Source organism: Stegodyphus dumicola, chromosome 8 (assembly GCF_044657685.1).
Source record: "Stegodyphus dumicola isolate Sdum_Otavi_A_Nest chromosome 8, ASM4465768v1".
Lineage (NCBI taxonomy): Eukaryota > Metazoa > Arthropoda > Arachnida > Araneae > Eresidae > Stegodyphus > Stegodyphus dumicola.
This window is the reverse complement of record NC_140775.1, coordinates 127,939,134-127,960,032: the sequence shown is the minus strand read 5'-3', so window position 1 is coordinate 127,960,032 and position 20,899 is coordinate 127,939,134. Positions and strand designations below refer to the sequence as shown.

Genomic DNA, 20,899 nt, shown 5'->3' with positions numbered 1-20,899 from the left:
ATAATCGTGTTTTCTTACCAGGACTGTCGCAAAAGCGGCAAGCATTTTTACTCAAACTGCTTCAAAAGCGGGCCCCCCTTACCATGTGGATATAATTAAGCTAATTCTCCCCTCTGTTGAATTTAGCGAGTGAAATTAGTTTTTCTCCCTATGGTATCTTCGTCACGAGACTGGTTGCTAAAATAGTATTTTATCCCCTGTTTGGCTACTTTATAATTTGCACACTAACACATATGCTATATATTACTCGTACCTTAAATCAAGATGTGTGCCGAATACAGAAAGTTAGTCAATATACATCAGTAAGAGAAACTACGTAAAATGCTTTAAATTTTCAGTTTCTTTAAGGAATTGCTTCGATAATGGTGAAAAATTAATCTTGCATTTTTTTTATCCTTATTTTCTGAGGAAATACTTTTTAATATGCAAAGGGAATTTGTGAGAATTTGTTTCTCTCGTGTTCCAATTTTTCGAATACAAATTATTCGCAACTTATTTTAGTATTATGTTTATATTTAATTTTCAAATATTATAAGTTTATTCCAGTTTAAAGTGTTAGATTTAAATGATTCTTTAGATTGCATCATAAATTTATTAGTAGTTAGTTATTGATGACACCGTTTTGACTTGTGAGAAATAAATAAAGTATTGTAATCGCGAAACATTTCGATTTTCCTATTTCAAAGGAAATTTCCATTTTGAATAATTCCATCATGACGTTTACACGTACGTATGACGCATAACTTAACATAAAATGTTGAAATTTTATGTTTGGGACTTATGACTAGTTTTAGCGCAACGTATGTCTGTACGTATGTATGCATGTATATCGCATAACTCAAAAACGGTTAACCGTAGAATGTTGAAAGTTTCTGCATGGGGCATCTGTATAACATCTAATTGTGCACCTCCCTTTTTTATTGCTTTCGGCAGTGCCAAAGGGGCATTTTGAAATGGAAGATCATATCTCATTTTCAAACGAAATAGGTTTAAATGAAGTTTAGCAAAAATTGTGTTTCATTTATTTGTCGTACAAGGAAGTCATGTGGTGTCCGCATCAGATTTTTTAAGATGTTTCAAAATAAATAAATATATGGTTTGAATATCAAATGATCTCAAATGTATCAGCTTTATTTGTTTGTAAATATTCTACAAGGAAGTCAAGAAATAATCTAAATAGCATACCTTGAGAAGAAACACATTAAATACATTTTCTTTTCAAGGAAAGTTGAAATTTTAAAGAATAACTGATTAAATTTTCTTTAAATCCTTTTATAAAATATTACATATAAAACCAGTTACGGTTTTCAGAAATACAATTTAAGGAGGAAAATATTGTTTTAGAATGCATATCGCACAATATTTCCACCTTAAATTGTTTTTCTGAAAAATATTTGTGTAATATTCATTCTAAAGTAATGTTTTTACTCATAAATTTGGTATGTTATTTTAATTTGGTTAAATTTATGTTATCTACCTGTATATAATATAAGCAGTCAGTTCAACTACAATGTATTAATGATACAAGCTCTGTGTAAAGATCGAGTTCTATCATCTATGTCCATCTGTTCTATAATCTATTTCTAACTCTATAATCAGCCAAAATAGTGTTATAATTATCCTTTTGAATATTGGAACGGGTAAAATATATCAATATGAAATATGCGATCAAGTAAAATTATCTCATTGCTGTTACAGGAGGATGTTGTGTGTAAAACGTCCTTTAAAAGGTGGCAAAAACACATAAGTGTTTTAGGTTTAGTTTTATTTATTTGATTGCGGCAAAACAAGTATTCGTAAGTATTATCTGCCTAATGAAGGCATGCTTTCGTGGAGAACTGCTTAAGGAAAACTGGTTGGCACTGACGTCAACACATAAGGAAAACCATGAAAGCCTCCATGGAGTCAGCCTGTTCGCCAGAACTAGACACTGGCTCGAAGTACTAGTGTTCAGAGATATTACCGCTGTACTATGTTAGAATTTTAAATCTATGTCATCTTTAAGTTATTTAGCAGATATTATGTAACAACAAATTACTAAATTCTCAATGACTTGATTCAAGTAATTTTCTATAAAACTGGGCCTTCTGATGGCCGATTGGATAAGCCCAAAGAATTTGAGTTTTCGACCTGGGCCAGAATCATGGCAAATGCCTGGTTGCATTTGTGGATTTCTCCATAGGGAGTACAAATGTGAGGTAGGTTTCCTTACAGAATCCTTCACGAAAGCATTACGCTCTTTAGGCAGATAACCTTCGTATTTTTCATCGCTTACAGTTAAATCAAATGAGCTTCCGATAAAGTGCGATATAAAAGTAGGACCGAGGAAGTACGATATACATACACAGAGAAAGTATGACATAAAAAAAGGCAGTAAATACATTTGAAGTGTTGAAACTTTTTTCGAAGGAGAATAAAATGCAAACAATATTTTGCTTCTAGACACACTTTCCAAACTGGGATAAATCAGAGTGCAGAATGCACTTAAAACAAATTAGCTTGAATAATTTTATCAAAAAACTTATTCATGAATGAGAAATCATAAACACAATTTTGTTATTTTTTACGTTCTAGAGACATTAGGTATTTTGGAAGCAGCAAAAATGAAAAATAAGCAATGCCGGGAAGCGAACCATGGACCTTTCAATTATGCGCTGAGCGTGCAGACTACCACACCACGAAGGCATACCAAGAAGGTGGGATTTGGCAACTGGGTTTTTAGGTCACCTAATCCAGGGGAAGGAGAATCATCATCCAACACCCTTTTAGTTCGGGCGCCACTGTAGAGAAATTAGGTAATTTTTGGAAAGCAGGAGTGATGAAAAATATGCAACGCCTTTGCCGGGAATCGAACCCCGGACCTCTCAATTATGCGCTGAGCGTGCAGACCACCACACCACGAAGGCGGGAGAAATACCTTATAATGTAATGAAATTTATAAGTATTAAAAATTTTAATACAGCTAAATTAAAACTGTATATAAAATTAACTGCGATAATTCGATTCTTCGGTTATCGCCGTTTCAATTATGCAATTTTAATGTAATTACAAAATATTTTTGCCGGTTTTTCAGCCGCCTTCTAAAAAAGGAGCATATGATACGACGTGATTTTCTTCACTGCTTAGTTGTTCGATATATTGCTCATTAGCTGTTTATTTATCTGATGTCTCACTATATATGTTATTAAATTAAGCAAAACTTTATGTATAATGCAACTTAATAGTTGCCTATAGCAGTTCTGTTACAGATTGGACATACGTACATATTATTTGTCTCATCGGTATATCATATACCTGGGAGTCTAAATTCCCTTTTCTCATTATTTAAAATCTGATAAAATTATTACCTTTAAGCTGAGGTAATCTGGAATACCTTGTCACGCAAGGAAATTTCCCTTAAATTGTGCATTTTACATCATTCGGTCGTTTTTTTTTTTTTTTTTTAAAGTCCAAAAGTGCAGGTTGGCTCTGAAGGACTATTAATTTCGTTTTGGCATTTTGCTAAGAGGCTGAATCACTTTTGAAATCGTTGCCACCATGTATTATCGCTCTGTCTTATATTTAAAGAAACTAAATAATGAAGAATCTCAATAAATGTACGTATGTTTCACGCATTGTGATAAAACAACGGTACCTAGATCCACCCAAATTTGAATAACATAATTTTCCATAGAATATGGGCACGTGGAAGCCCTAATTTGAATTTGAAATTTATTTTATTATCGATTTCAGATTTTGTAACCCTTCAACAAATTTTTGATTAAAAAAACGAAACTATTTTAAAGCGAGCAATAGCAACACTGTACGGGGGAAAAATTATCTCCAGCGCGAGGCTCTGTATCGGAAATTCTAAAGATATGTAATTTGAGATATTGCTGTTGAACTGAATTTTACAGTTTGAGTTACAACGCAATTTCCTTGTAATTAACTATATAATAGTTACAATGCAAGTATTTAGATACTACGTGCATTATCGAGATGTTAATAGAAACCAAAAAAAAAAAAAAATTCTTTGTAGCAAAATTGTTAACGATATTATTTCTCCAAGACATTTACGCAGGTGTGTATTCTTTTCATAAATGATGAAAAATAAGTTAACAATTTTCCGAGCAGATGCTCCAAATTATACAGCTTTGAAGATTAAGTAATGAAAACATAAACTCTTATTTCTGGTTATGTGCTGAAAAAGATATTACCCATTTCAAAGAAAACACCTAATAGCGGAATCTTCAAGTTGACTTCAACGTAAATATACCTCCAGGGGGTACTGAACTAAAAGCTTACCACCTTTGTACCAGGGCTAAAGAAAAAGAAGGGCTAGGTCATCCGTTTGAGGGGGAACGATGCCGACACAAACCCAGTTGGGAAGCAGTGTGACGTCGCTGGGTTCGTCGCCTCGTCTACTGACCAGAGCTTCACAGTGCGAAAGCTTAAATCTTTACTTCTTATTTCTTTGAAAGAGGTTTCTTTGAATTGAAAATTATATCTGAGGATATTTTTTAAATGAATTAGTGTTTGTAACAGGAAATTATTGAAAAAAATGGAACCCTGTGCCGTTGCTACCTGCGGTAATGCGTACCATAATACGAAACAAACAAACGTGATATTTCAACAATTTCCGTACAGAAATCTTCAGTAGACGAAAGAATGGCAGCATAGCAAGCATACATTTTCTGTTTTTATTTTTATTATTATTATTATTTTAAGCCCAAAGGGCTATTAATTTCGTTTTGGTATTCTGCGTTGAATCACTATAAACGCGGTATCACTTTTCAAATTATTGCCAGCCCTGCATTATATTTAAAGAAATTAAATAATGAAGAATTTGCATGAATGTATGCATGTTTCTCACATTGTGATAAAATGACAGTACCTAGAGACATCACATTTTGAATAACGTAATCCTCCACCGAATATGGGCATCTGTAAGCCCTAATTTGGAATTTGTTTATTATCGATTTCATATTTTGTAACACTTTGATGAATTTTTGATTAACAAACTCAACGATTTCCATGCGAGCAGTGGCAACACTGTATCCCCCCCCCCAAAAAAAAATTATCTCCAGCGCGTGAGAATCTGAATCGGAAATTCTAAAGAGATGCTCATTTTTAAAACCCTTTTGCGATATTTCTGTTGAATTGAATTTTATGGTTTAAGTGCAAAGGTGGGGGTCCAGTATTTAATCAGTTCATCATATCAATGTTCAGTTTTCTTACTGAGTTGGCTTTACAAATTTTTTTTGCCTTTTTATTATTAACGTTTTGATGTTTACTTTATTTATCAAACATCCCTTTCTTTTCGCCTCCTACACATAAAATTCGATTCAACAGCAAAATCTCAAAATATTTAAAAACATTTTTCTTTAAAATTTCCGACAGACAGTCTCGCGCGCTGGAGATAAAAATGGTTTACTCCGTACAGTGTTGCTACTGCTTGCTTTGTGATCGTTGAGCTTGTTATTTAAAAATTCATTAAACTTTTTACAAAATATGAAATAGATAATAAAACAAATACGATATTCAAAATTCGAGCTTCCAGGTGGCCATGTTCAGGTGGAGGATTATGTTATTCAAAATTTGGTGGCTCTATGTACAGTTGTTTTTTCACAGTTCGAGAAACATGTATACATTCATGCAGATTCTTCATTATTTAATTTCTTTAAATATAATACAGTGTGATAATGTTTGGTGGCAACAATTTGAAACGCATACGCCATTTACAGTTATTAAACTCAAAATGCCGTATCGAGACTAATATCCCATTCGGGCATAATAACATCCCTTTCGGGCCTAAAAATTAATCGAGAAAATGGAAAATTAAGGAAAATGAAAATTTATGTTTTAACCATATATACCGAAATACAAATAACTTTGTTTGGATTTAATATATTATGAAATTTGTTGTTAGCATTCATTAGCTTTTAATCAGATGAGTTTGTAAGAACATATTCTGAAAATACGTTTGCATAATTTTATTTGATATTTCTATAATCCAACTTGTGATATTTTAACTCAAAAAGAATTATTCGTAAATATAGAAATTTGTAAATGTTTTTTATCGATAAGTTACTATTTACATACATTTAAAAAAATATTGTAGAAAAAAATTAACCATATTTAATGTCTATTCGACTTTAAATATTAGTTTAAGGCTTATATTTTACGCGTACTATAGTTTAATTAAATCGACCATAGCTACATTACTAGGTCAGCTATATATCCATACACATTGTAATTTCATTAGATAAAATCTCTTCCTCATATTATTTACCGAACAGTTGTTCAAAAACTTTTGATTTTCAAGCAAATACTCATGAAACCGAAGGTGGTATAAGGCACTCTTTCAAAGCAGCAAGCGAACCCATCTACGTCATCACTCTCTTCTTCCGGTTTCAGCGGCGAGGAGCTGATGAGGCAGCCCTTTAGCCCTGCCTTTGTACATTTTCTACTTTGTATGGGAGACCATTACCTTTGTGCAAGGACAATCTATAATTCTGATCTTTCTCAGTTTGTTCCTTTTGTTAACTATGACAAGAAATGGAGCTGACGTAAATTCTAAATTTATTGCTTTTTCCAAAGACTGATTTCAAGTTGTGTATTTGCCGTCTGTTAGTAATTTAAGCTACCCTGGCTTTAAATTCAGAAACATCCTTTCATCAGTAATTACAGTACATATAAACACAATATCATTATTTAAATTCAGACTTTAAAATCTTCATATATGTTAAACTATAGAAAATGCAAGCAGTTTATTTCGTGAAAATTTATCACATTTTTCGTAGGAATTATTAAAACGGTTTTGTATGTAAACTATATATATATATATGTAAACACACAGAACAAAACACTGTGTATACATATGGTGATGTATGTTTGTGAGCATGAGTGCGCGTGTATGTTATATTTCCCTGTTATATATCAGTATTTTATTGAAAGTAGTTGTAGACGACATTTAATAAAAAAAAAACTGAAAAGTATAGTAAATCTCAAAATGCCATTATGAAACTGAATATTACATGAAATCGAAAATTTATGTGAAGCAACTATGGAATGAAAATAAATTCTAGTTAGGTTTCACAGCATACAAAATAACACTTTAATCTAACCACTTGAGTAAAACGAATGCCAAGAAAATATCCTGAAAATGTATATCGGTGAAAAAAATCTCCGGAAAATGCCTCACGGAAAATATGCATCTGGTTAAAAATATCGCTAGAATAATAAACAATGTAAATCTTTTTATCAGGTACATATACACATGCACCTTCAAAAATATTTGTAATTTTTATACTTTGTAGAGATATATAGAGGATTCTTTAATATTAAATATATTTTTTATTTATTTATTACAAAATATTCTTTCTTACTAAAAATATGCTTAATGATTACATCGTTTATATATCCTAATTAATTATAAATATTTTTTTAGTTTCTTGTTATTTGTGTTTCGTTTCTGAGAATTGTTAAAATTCAGGCAATCTGAATTTTACACAAAAATAAATTCTTTCCTTAGTAACAAGTATAACTTTTGCATTAGAAATTATTCACGATAAATGCAATCTTGCTTTTTCGCCAACAGAATGTTTTGGCTTATTTGACTACATCAAAGCATGCTAGAGCTGTCTGCCTAAGAGGAGGGTCTCTTCGTGGAGAACTTTTTAAAGGTTAGGTTATTTAATTACGGCAAAGCCTCGAGGGCTGTCTGCCTAAGGGGAGGGATGGCTTCGTGGAGGACTTTCTAAGGGAAACTGGCTCGTATACACATTACACATGGTGAAAACCACGGAAACAGCCACGCAGCCAGCCCGTTTGCGGGATTCAAACCTCGGACCAAACTACCAGTGTTGTTCACCGACTTTACCGCTCGGCCGCTGGTGGGCCCCAGGATTTTTTAAAAAAACTGCTCGTATATATGTTATATATGCGGAAAACTATGAAAACGCCCATGCAGCCAGCCCGTTCTCCTAGAATCGAACTTAAGTCAGAACTCGGTATTCTGCGACTATTTTGTGACTTTATCGCTCGGCTGACAGTGACAGAATGTCTGCTACCTATACATTAATCTACTACAGAGGTATATTTGTTTCCGAGAAAGAGATGCGAATGTGCCAATTGGTAGTGCTCTATTTAAATGGTCAACGTGTAAGGTAAGTGGGTGGCCAAATCAAGTAAATGTTTTAATGATATATCTAGCATCTAGATATGATTCGAAATTTTTTTGAATTGGAAAGGCAACGATCAGTTTACAAACAAAATTAAAAATAATTGAACATAATATTCATTTTCAAATACTATTCTATCTAATTTTTGAAGTTAAAATGCCCAACAATTCATATAATTAATGCTGTCGTGCTAGTACATTTATAAAGACTTACTGGTTTACCTTGCGTCCTGTGGTGGTGCAAGTAGTAGCAGATCCAGCTAGTAAAATTGGAAGATCTGTGGTTCGAATCCCGGTCCTTAAGGGAGGAGAATATAAGGAATGATCTTTTTTTTCGAGGGGGGGGCTGCCCTTGTAAGGTAAATTGACAGCACGTCTAGATGAATAAGTTTGAAGATTCATGATTGTGATCCAAGCCTCATCAGTGGTTAAGATACACCTCTGAATACTGGCAGTTTGACCTGTTTTGGGTTCGATCACAAGCGAACTGACTGGCTGCATGGTTGGTTCTTTTGGTTTTCCCCCTGTATAATATGCTAGTTTCTCTCAGAATGTCCTCTGCGAAGGCATCCTTCCTCATAGGCATGGAGCCCTCGCAGCTTTGCGTTATTTAAATAACTGAATCGATCATGATTTTGATACTTCCAAGGACGTTTTGAGTTTACCTGTTTCATGGCTTTATTATTATTAATGAATTCCTCTCAGGATGTTATCCAAAAATATATTAACAACTCAGATTATTCGAGAATTTTTTTTTTCTATCCGAATACCCAGTAAAACACCTTTGTTATGCATGAAAACTATTATTCATCAGTTTCCACTGAGGGATGGTAATTGAAAGAAATATGATTATTTTCTAAAGCTTAAATGTGAGCTTTAGTATGGAAGAAGAAAGATACTAGGATGCTGAAACAATGAAATTTTTATTAATTACATAAGAATAAACTGGCGGTTCTAGCTTCATTAATCGTTCACATTATGCTATTTGTAATTATTCAACTTAGAGTGAATCACTTAGTTTTAAAAAACAAGTGATTTATGCATTTACAATTACCAGACAAGGCATTTTTTAAAGCATACAGATAATTAAATGTATTTTAAAAATTGAGTTTGTAATCAAGCTTCGCTATCTAGGAATAAGATATAGCGCTGCAGTTAAGTTATATTCTTTCTTAAAAAAATATTTCTTTTGTTCACCTATTAAAAATAACAATCAGCAGCGTATGTTTTTGAAAATATCCCTAAATGCAACATAAATACAAGGCAGATTTCTTTAGGGAATCATTTACGAAGACATTTTACCACTTAGGTGGAAAACGTTTTGCTAAATTAAACTCTAAATTTACAAAGTCGATTTTATGAGAAAACAGAAGGAGGACTCTACATTGGACTAATAATTAGCAAGTTGCTCATCAGGAAAAAATAATGGCAATCTTGGATAAAATAAAAATCAGAACGATATTATTGCAAATTCTTCAATAAAGCATCTAACATACTGCAAATTAAAAATTTAAAAAAGCGTTCTTTATTTTGTGAGTTTATTTGTGAAACTATGTGAGAAATACCCTCATTTTATCTTGTAATATTGGAAAATGTTTTCAGCTGTCATTATCTATCACAAATTAAATACCTTGAAATTGGATTCATTTTAAGCTGTTTAAAATATTATTTGTGTTCGTGCTTAGGGTGAAGAAATGTTTGTGTGCTGTGTTCATTCATAAATATATGTATTTCGCCAGATTTTGATTTTGCACTTCCCAGTTTTTATCAAATAACATAAAATTAGCATTTCATGGTAAAAAAAAAAAAAACAACAACATTTTTTGTTTATCATTAATTTAAACAGCAAAGGGATTAGAATTTTTGTTACTTTGCAAAAAGTACTTAGTAAAAAGATGGATTTCGAATTTGAAATGTTTTTGCTATTTGGTTAGTAAATTAATTAATATAATGTAGTATACTACTTAGTTAACTATGTTTTTATTGGGGGAACCATTTAAGGACATATTATAACGGTGGAAATTACTTTTTTTCTTTTTGAAGTTCCTCTATACATTATAAAATTAACCAATTGATCAAAATTTGCATTATAGAATAAAATAAATACTGTAACACAACAACAACGATAAATAGTCTTCTTATATAACAGCTCCAATTAAAATTGCTAACTAACTAAAAACAACGAACGTGGAGACATTTCTATTATGTAGTAAAGTAAGCTTTAAAATATTTTGGAAAAACTGGTCATAAATTATGTGAAAGAAAGTGAATCCAATTTTCATTTAAAAAAATTTTCTTATAATGTGTCAGCTTATTTTAAGCCATTTTATCTAGTAATAACAACATGATATTGTTTCAGATTAAAAATAATGAATGCAATATCATCCATATTTCGAAATGGGCTTATTTAGTTATGCTGTTATAACTACTAATAACTGTTGATGAAACATTTCCACAGCAACATAATTTTGATCTGCTATGCAAGTTTATTTATGTGTTTATTTTGTAAACAAATGTTGAATCGTCGAATGTAAAAAAAAGCATTAATAAAATCTTTAAATGCCCGTCTTTGAGTCTGAGTTCGAACACAGCATATTTAAAACAAGAGACTATTACAAGACTTTGCTAGGATCCTGCTAGCCGCGCAAGACGCTTTGTTAGAAGGAAACAACTGATTGAAAGCATGTGTTCAAATATCACATCTGTCATTTATCTGTCGAAGAAAAGGTAGGACTTTTGTATGAGTATGTTTCAAAGCTTGTTTTTCCGTTCCCTAAGTACGCCAATCCCCAGGGGTGTAATTAGTCTTTTACGACAAATCTGAACTACTGCAGTTCTTCCGAAACGTGAAGAGAATATACTTACGACGACATTACTGAATGATCTGAAAGCCATCTGCTATTCTGAACTATTTTGTACTTTCTTTAAAAATGCAGAAGGTTATAAGTACAGGATTTTTGCGCATCTACAGTTATTGTTTTCAAATTACTGTCATGTAACATAAATGCAAAAGCATTTAATATTTATTTAGTCTTTCACATAATATGTCAAAACAAATTTCTCTTAAGTCATCTGTTTATGGCTGAAGTTGTTATGTGTATTTCTTTAATTTATGCTATGGAAGTTAAAAATACAGCAATCAATAAAGAATATAAAAATTCTGCACATGTGAAAATAAAATTATGGTAAAATGCTTGAACACTATCTCCAAAACAAGAGACTAAATTTAAAAAAAATCATGTTTAAGCTAAAATATTAATTTCTTGCAAAATCTTTTCTAACATACGTAACAATTTTCTATAGAGGGACAAGCTTTTTTTTTACTGCTTAGACCTAGAATACTTTTTTTTTACTTCTTACTAAACAATCATAGATCCTTTCCCAGATTTTACTAATCAAGTCTTGCTGGCCTAAGATGTAATACTTTGATAAAGAAATTCTAAAAAGGTTAGGTTTTTTTATTTCAGTAATTCTAAATACTTTTAAAAATTCGGACTACTACAAATTTTATTAAAACTCATACTATGATTCAAAAAGGTGCTTCAGACCGAAGTTTTTAAATTAAAAAGAAAATGTATTTGATATGGTAATGAAGTTAAAATATCATTGCACCTGCTTAGACAATATTCAATCTAAGAATGCTACTATTTTAGAGAATTCTATGCATTTCAAATAAAAAATAGCACAAATAATTATTATATATTCAGATTATACACGACTAGTGCGTCATTCGCCAACAACATACATTCAAAAAACAATAAAAAAAAAAAAAAAAAAAAAAAAAAAACGTCGAAAAGGACATTTCTTTAACGTTTTGTGTGCTACCTTTATTTATTAAATACAATGTTCTTTGCCCTTACACCATAAAATTCAGTTCAATAGCAATGTCGATAATTTTAAAATGAGCATATATTTAGAATATCCGGTACACAATTCCGCGCGCTAGAGATAAAAAGGTTTCCACCCCCGTAGAGTGTTGCTATTGCTTGGTTTGAAATCTTTGAGATTGTTGCTCAAAAATTCGTTAAAGTTTCACGAAATATGAAATAGATAATAAAACAAATTCCAAATTTCAAATTTGGTCTTCCACATGCCCATATTCGTAGGAGGATTACGTCATTCAAACTTGGATGGCCTTTTTTCAAACCTTTTTTTTTATCACAATACGAGAATTTTGCATACATTTACGCAGATTTTCATTATTTAATTATTTCAAATGTAATGCGGGACTAATAACATTTGGTGGCAACAGTCTGAAAAGTGATTCGCCGTTTCTAGTGATTCAACGCAAAATCGCAAAAACGAAAACTGTATTAGTATTTAAAACAATAATCTCTCACGGACTATTGTTTTAAATACTAATACGTCCCTTTGGACTAATAAATAAAAATATGAAAGGTTTCAGATTTTAAACTACGTCCAAAGGAGCGTTTTTAACGTTTTGTGTGTTACCTCATTAAATATCATGTTCTACGTACTCAAACCATAAAGTTCAGTTCAACAGCAATATCTCAAAATTATTTTAAAATGACCGTATCTTAGAGTCTCTCGCGCTGGAGATAAAAATAGGATTTTTTTCGTACAGTGTTGACATTACTCGCTTTGAAATCGTATAGTTTTTTAATCAAAAATTCGTTGAAGTGTTATAAAATATGAAATCGATAATAAAACAAATTTCAAATTCAAATTAGGGCTTCCACATGCCCATATTGTATGCAAGATTACGTTATTTAAATTTTGATAGCTCTAGGTACCGTTGTTTTATCACAATGCGAGAAACATGCGTACATTCATGCAGATTCTTCAATATTTAATTTCTTTAAGTATAATACAGAGCGATAATATTTAGTGGCAACAATTTGAAAAGTGATTCGCCGTTTATAGTTTTCAATGAAAAATGCCAAAGCGAAATTAAAAGTCCTTCAGGGCAAATTGCCCCTTTGAACTAAAAACAAATATAAAAAAATAAATTTTCGTGCTTCTTTTCTTAATAGTATTTCGTTTTATTTATTTACTGCGGTTTTTTTAACTGAAATTTGTTACTTTTAGAAAAGTTGCGGGTTATATTTCGGACAGTTGTTAGGCTGTAGGTTGGTTATTTTAATAATTTATATAGCAAAATGCAGAAATTTTAACACATCTTTGCCTTTATGCTTGTAGTTATTTTGCGTTGAACAATGCAATTACAATTATGTAAGAAAATCAAACTCATTGAATGTTTTTCTAATAAAAATCGCATTGAAATCAATGTACATAAAAAGATTTGGAATATTTGAAATGAATTTGAACAGAACTTCATCAAACCAGTATAAGCCATGAATATTGTTCCAAAATGAATAAATAATTCGCCATTATTATTTTTACTATCAAATTAGATTATGCTTCATAAACCCGTTCAAAATACGCTTATTATAAATTACTGTTGATGGCTAATTTTTATTTGAATTATTCCTTAATTATGTTATTCTTTACATGTAATTATATATAATTCATATTAAATGCAGTATTAAATTAAATGCAGTAATTAAATGCGCTTCGTTTCGCTCGAATAATTAAAATTTATAACTTGTCGATTTTAATTATGTATCTATATATCCAAAAGTAAATTTGTTTAAATATTTCCTAATGCTATTTTTTAATTGAATTCAAGAGCATTTCGCATATTTCTGAACATTCAATTTAAAAACTAAAAGATATTTTATGAAAATGTTATCTGTTTAAAGAGAGTATTGAAAAAACATGCTTACATGCTACTTTTTTATTTCGTGAAGAATGTCCACGTTTGTTTGTTTTTATAAACCACTACATGCTCAAGCGTTTTCTTGGCGATTAAACATATCGGTCTAAAACGAAAAAGAGCAACCCTCTTTGCCTCCTACTAAGAACTGTCATTTAGAGATCTCCAGGGTTCCAGAAATAAGGGGGGCAGGAGACATCTGCATGGCTGCTTTAAGGCGGTCATAACGCTTTCGAGGTCTTCACCACTGACCGCCTAGAACCGTCAGTAACGCTTTCGAACACTTTTCCAGTGACCGCCTAGAAGCGTCCGTAACGCTTTCGAGGTAGGCCGTCTTGACCGCCTAAACCCGGTCATGACGCTCAGAGGGTTAATTACTTATATTATATTGAACACAGTATTTAACATGGTAAATTGACATTCCTCTCAAATATTTAATAAAATGTTTTCTAAACGCAGCATTACAGTATAAACTAATGATGATAATTCGAGTTAATTTACTGATAACTGTCTTACAAAAGACACAGTCAGTTCTATCTTATAACAGTATATTTCAAAGTGGTAGTTATAGAAAAATATCAGGCATACAGAAACATTTTCCCAGTATTAATCCACATGACATTTTTATGTACTTACACGTTGCTTTCTACATAACTAGAACCAATTTTCATAACTACAATTTTGACAAATTTATACCTATTTGGGTTTGTATATTTTTTTTTTATATTTTTGAATAAACTGCATTTACTTTTGGCTCAAAGCATAAGTCAACTTCATTTCATTTAGCTAACTTATTTTCAAAGACAGAAAAGTAATTTGTAGTGTAATCAAAATACTACATTAGAGTTCTCTTATCATATAGTACAATATTCAACAATAAATTTTGATCTTAAATTAAATGCAAATCTTCCTCATTAAAAAAACTACTGAGTTTTTTTTCCAAGCAGTAACAAACAAACTTACTACCTTTAACCTCACATTAAGAAAAAGTTAAGAGAAATGAATCAAATTGTGAATTTTTACTTTAAGAATAACAGTTCATAACATCAAAAATCTATTTTACTTTAAACACTGTTATGCACAAGTTTTAGAGTCATATTTCATTTCACTGATATAAAGCAGCATTGTCAAAATACTTCATTTCATTAAAGTGTTCGGTATTTTCTGACTACCTTAGCCCATAAGGTTGGTAATTGGTGAAAATTATACAATAATATGTACTCATTTTTATATGCAGTCATTGGTAATTGTTTTTTTGGCTATTTTTTAGTTTTGTTTGGTTATTTTTAGGGCTCATAAGTAATATTTTGTTCATACATGATAATAAAGAGACATTTTCTAAGAAATAGAAATTTTACAAGGGAGAAAAAAATCTATATACTTGACAATTTAATTTCTACAGCTAGTGTTAACAGTTCAGCAAAATAATGCTTCAAGTGTAAATCTATGTGTAGCCAAATACATATTTGGTAGCCAAATATGTATTTGGTACACACATGCATGAGTTAGCTACTGTTGCATGCATACTAAAAATACATTAAAAACACATTGCACTATATGTTGAAACTATAGATGTGAATATTAGAAAGTACCAAATATTCCTTTCAACAGTTTGTTCTAATGCAAAATTACTGTAAATATATAATTAGCAACATTTACAAACCCTCTTCAGATAAAGGAATTTTGTTCTGCTGTTGGGGAAAAAGACCTTTTACCATTGATTTGTATTCTTCATTGGCTTGTTCTGCTTTCAATTTCTGAATTCTCTCTTCTAATTCAGGATTCTATAAAAATAAATAAATAAATAAAATAAGAATTCTAAATTCGGTCAACATTTAAATATTCTAGCATTACAAAATCATTAATACACAATAACACACCAAACAAATACTAATTCAGAAGTCAAACAACAAAAATCAGCGTTACATTTTCAAATTTTCACAGCAAATGTGACTGTGAAAATTTGAAAACATAACGCTGATTTTTGTTGTTTGACTTCTGAATGAGTATTACAAAATACACGAAACTTCATAAAGTGATATCATGTAGATATGAATTTGTTAAAAATGTGCTTTGTTAAAAATATGTTTATACAGAACATTATTTATTTTAACTAGATGGTATAAATGCATATCTATAAAATCATACAACTTTCCCATATACAGAGGGTTGTTCACACCTTTTTGTAATGATTTTGCAAAGATTTATATATAAACAAACCTTAGAATTTTATTTTCTAAAATGTTCAATCCGATAGATCTTTTGTTGAACTATCATATTATATATTTATTTCCAAGATAAAAGTCCTTTAAGTTAAACATCAAGGTTGATTTTAGTTCAGTCCTCCTTCACAATCTTACAGAGTCCATCTAATGTTTTGGGATGCCGCTTTTAAGAGCTTGTTTTAAAAGTCCAAATGCATAGTAATCCATAGGAGATACATCATGGGACTTAGGTGAAATGCAATTCAAGGGAACAGCTTCAATTCCGGTTTCATTTCTCATTTTTCAAAAAATATATCAGTAGAATTAAAGGTATGGCTTGGAACCTTATCCCGATGGAACTTAACACAGTGAAGATTGTTTAGATAAAGAAACAGAATTTCTTCTTTAAAAATAGGGGTTAAAACACATTTCTGATAGTAATCCAAATATATATATATATATAATAATTTATTTCCTAAACAGTATTGATTAATTGATTATATTATCTCCTAAGTTTAATTAAAGTAGAATTATTTTAAAAGTGTGCATCCATACTGGTAAGTTATATTTTGAAAGATGTTTTGAAGTAATTTGAAAGCAAAATGTTAATAATGTTTTAACGGGGACTGGAGTTAAATCATCACGAAGAATAATATTACAATTGTAAAAGTAAAAATTAAAACATGTAATTATTGTCATTGATCGGAAATTAGTTGACTTTTCAAGGGGAACAAACCAACTCCCGTTCAATGATCAATAATTGATAAAAATACGTAAATATGAAAGTGTTTCGTCTTTACTCGAGTTATAAGTTAAAGCCAAACCGGCAATTCTAGTCAGGCCAAATATTTCCGGGAATAGTTGTTACTCAAAGAACTTATTCTCATGAAGCATTTTAGTCAATTCAATTTGGAGTAAAATTCAATTACTGTAGAGAAATCCTGTAAAACTCGAGTAATCGTCCCCGACACTATCATCTTTATGTATTTGAGTACTATATTATTTGTAGAAATTAAACATTGGAAATTGTCATTATGCAATCGAAATCAAAGTAAAGTTGAAATAAACATAGAAGATTATAAAAAAGATAAATAATGCAAACTTTGTAAAAACAAATCAAAGAGAACATAAAAATAATATAAAAATAAAATAGAAAATAATATAAATAAGATCAGTGAATGTACATGAAGATATAAAGGCCAGAAAGGTATTAAGTAACTTACATTCTTTCTAGTGGGGGAGTTGGCAATGTGTTCTCTTCGTGTCTGACTCAGAAGTGTAGGGTGTCCGAAAATTCTTAGCGGCAGTAGGGGCTTTGAATTATATCAGTCGGTAAGACTTGGGTGAAGAAATTTATGGTAGTGGGTGGGACTTGGAATTCTTGAGGGATGTATTTTGTGGAGTTCTTATCTGAGAGAGACCGTCTGTTAAGATTTTTTTAAAAATACTAGTGAATGGAAATTAATTAATTTCTGGCTAATTGTCGTGTCGCAATGATTAAGAATTTAAGAAAGGAAAAAGGCATTTTCGCTGTCCAAGAGCTAGTAAACAGTCTAAAGGCAGGAAATAGGCCCATTTTTTTAGTAACAGTATAGTAACAGTATATGTCTGAAGACAATTAGCTTTTTACAATATATACAATTGAGTAATTACACTATATACAAATCTTTCAACTGACAGTCATCCAACTTATACCGCCTTCTCAGGTTTAGGAATAAATTATCATATCCCTATCAGTTAAATGATTTAGAGTGAGTATTTAACGCCTGCTCTTTTAAGGCAATGGTTCATAAATTGAAAGGGAATTAGATTATTTTTGAGAATTTTGATAAGGATCAAAATTTCGCGTTGTAAATCTATTGTATCTGTGCATATAGTTTTAATTCGTTGTATTTGATTAATTATAGTATTGTTAATTACTTTTTTGGATATGTTGGAGTTTCAATTTATTAATTTGTTAGTATTGAAATTGAAGTTCCTTGTTTTGTCAAAAAGTAAAATTTTTTTGTAGTTAATGATTTGAAGATCTAGAAAGTCTATGCTATTTTGTGAATTATTAGTTTTATTAAGTTTAAGACAATTCGGATAAATGTCGGAGTTTTCAATTTTACCAAAATTATTAATTGTAATAAGGTCATCAATAAATCTGTAGGTGTGTTTGTAGTAATTTAACTCTTGTGGTTGTAGATTTTTTTGGAAGTTAAATTCTTTGACAAATAAAAAGATATTACAGATCGAGGTGCTGGAATGTAAGCCCATTGGCAATCCTCTGACTTGTTTAAAAAGTTGATTTTGAAACTTGATGTAGTTATGAAAAAGTGTGCATTTTAGGTAGGTTTTCCATTTGTCAAGAGTCATGATATTGAGTATATTAGGGAAAAGTTTTGGTAGATCAAGTAGGCTGGTATAGATTTCTTCTAGAGGAAGTGAGGTATATAAGTTTTCAAAATCATAGCAGTTAATGTTTTGGATGTTAATGGTATGAATGGTATTAATGACAGGAGTGTTATTATGAATGATCCAGCAATAGTTATGATTAGTGTTACAATCATGCTTCCCTTATTTTAAGTTTTCTGTAGTAAAAGAATCCAGCAATAATGGTAAAACCTTTAGAAAAATTTCCTTGTTTTCCTGAATCAACATATTAAGTCATTTTTTTCCTCTTTTTCAGTAATGTAACTGTAGAACTGTTATTTATTAAATTAACAGTAAAATGGATAAAAAATATTATGCAAAACTTCACTAAAAGAGAAGCATGGTAACATCTACAGTAGATGTACAGTACATATTTTGATGTATAATTTATTATTAAATTTAGCATGTGAGCATGACAGAATAAAATTCCCTACAATTTATGCTTCAGTGCAAGCTCTGAAGTTTATTTTTACATCTTTCATATCTGCTCTGTATTTATATCATTAGCCCATGAAAAAAATATCCCATTTCTTTCTAAATGTTTAACTATTGCTGCATACGAATAATGAATGACCTTTCAGTCATTATTATGCAATAATTCTTAAAGTTTTTACTGATTTTGACTCTTTCATTAAGACTTTTAGAATCAGAGAAAAGTTTTGTCTTATACTATTATTTTCTTTTTTTTTTTAAATGGAGAAAGAAAAGTGCATTAAACAATACGTTCAATTTATGCTTTTCTCTGCTTGATAAAAGTTATTTAAAAAGAGTCATAACTGGTAATTCATAGAACAGTTTTTAAATGATTGTTGCCAAAAAAAATAGAAAACATGCTTTTAATTAAAGATAATTGTTATATAACTGGAAAATCAAAATATATTACAAGGTATAAAATATTTCAGCAAAAGGGGGAAAAAAGTGTGTGTGTGACAAGTTAGTCAAATAAATCTTATTAAATTACATTTACAAAGAAAAGTATTCTGCTAAAAGCTATACAAAAAGAACAGTTTGATTAGACATTACAAATTCAAAAACACTTTTTTGAAACCATGCGTTATTTCCCTTCATTTGTATTACAGAAGTTGTAGAAACAAGATTAAACTTGAAACAAAACAACCTTCAAGATTTTAAAAATCCAAATAAAGGACATTACTAGAATTTTCTTGTGCTGTGTTTAACATATATCACATTTATAGCCAATCATCATAGAACAGTAATTGAATCAAGAAAAATTTCTCAATTTATTAAACCATTGGAAATTTGTAAAATTTTATTTTATCTAGGATAAAACTGTTGTTTTTATATATGTCTACAAGAGTAACAGAAAAAGCAGTTTTATTGTGGTGCTTTTTCTACATATATTTCTAGAAGAAAAATTAAGACATAATAAAGTATTAAATTTGACAAGCACTTCAATCGATTTTAAAGAGTTTCCATTATTCTTATGATACAAGATATCTGATGATATTAAAAAAGTTGCATATAATTGATATATCAAAGAGCTGTCATTTCCACTTCATATATGCAACATTTTTTAAAAGGTACAGTTGTTTCATTTTCATAATTTTAAAGTTCATTTCCCTTCAAGAAATTTTTAATTTCTATCAAACTCATTTTATACGTGTGGAAAGCTTTTGGCAAATTTTGATTAATCTACCTTTTGTAAAACTATTACTTTCAGGAAGTGTAAAAAAAAAAAAAAAAAAAAAAAAAAAAAAAAAAATGCATATACAGTATGTGAAGCTTATTTTGAACTGTTGCCAATAACAACCAAATCATTAATGTTTCACCTAACATCATTCAGATAAACTGAAATAGCTTTTAACCATTGAGCAAAAAAAAAAAAAAAAAAAACTAATATATAACAAATGTAATAAAAGCAACACACCAAGGAACAAATGTTAAAGATATTAATAACTAACATCAAGAATCATTGTGACATGTATACACTTGCAAGAGTACAGTTTCAAGAGTGCAAGAGTACACTTCCAAAAATATAGTCCTTTCTGGTGAAGTAGGTGACATTTACTTGCTGGTAAAAATCTACCATTTATCATCTATCATCATGTAAGATATCACATGCCCCTCTCACATGCATGTGTGATAAGGCACACGAACATATGTGATAAGGCCACAAATGCATATGTGATAAGGCCCATATCACACATGCATTTGTTTCATCCAAACAACTGTTTCAGACAATTTTTCTGCCCAGTTTACTATTGAAAGAAAGACGGGCGATTTTTTCCCTTCCTTTTGCAAAAACTTCAAGTTGTTCGTTTTCAACCTATCAGCTTGTTTGTAATAGAAAACCAGTTTCTCCTTTACATGTTAACCCCAAAGTGATCTGTGGTGATTGGCTGTTGTGACAAAGCAGAAAAG

At 30.5% G+C, this 20,899-nt stretch overlaps 1 protein-coding gene across 1 annotated transcript in view; it reads right to left on the bottom strand.

The window, feature by feature from the left end:
- LOC118199597 (vacuolar ATPase assembly protein VMA12) overlaps positions 1-20,899 on the bottom strand; it is a 66,796-nt gene that overhangs the window by 39,250 nt on the left and 6,647 nt on the right. Inside the window, exon 3 of the mRNA XM_085822394.1 lies at positions 15,562-15,682. Within this exon, the coding sequence (XP_085678520.1) occupies positions 15,562-15,682 (121 nt within the window). The remainder of the gene's footprint in view (positions 1-15,561; positions 15,683-20,899) is intronic.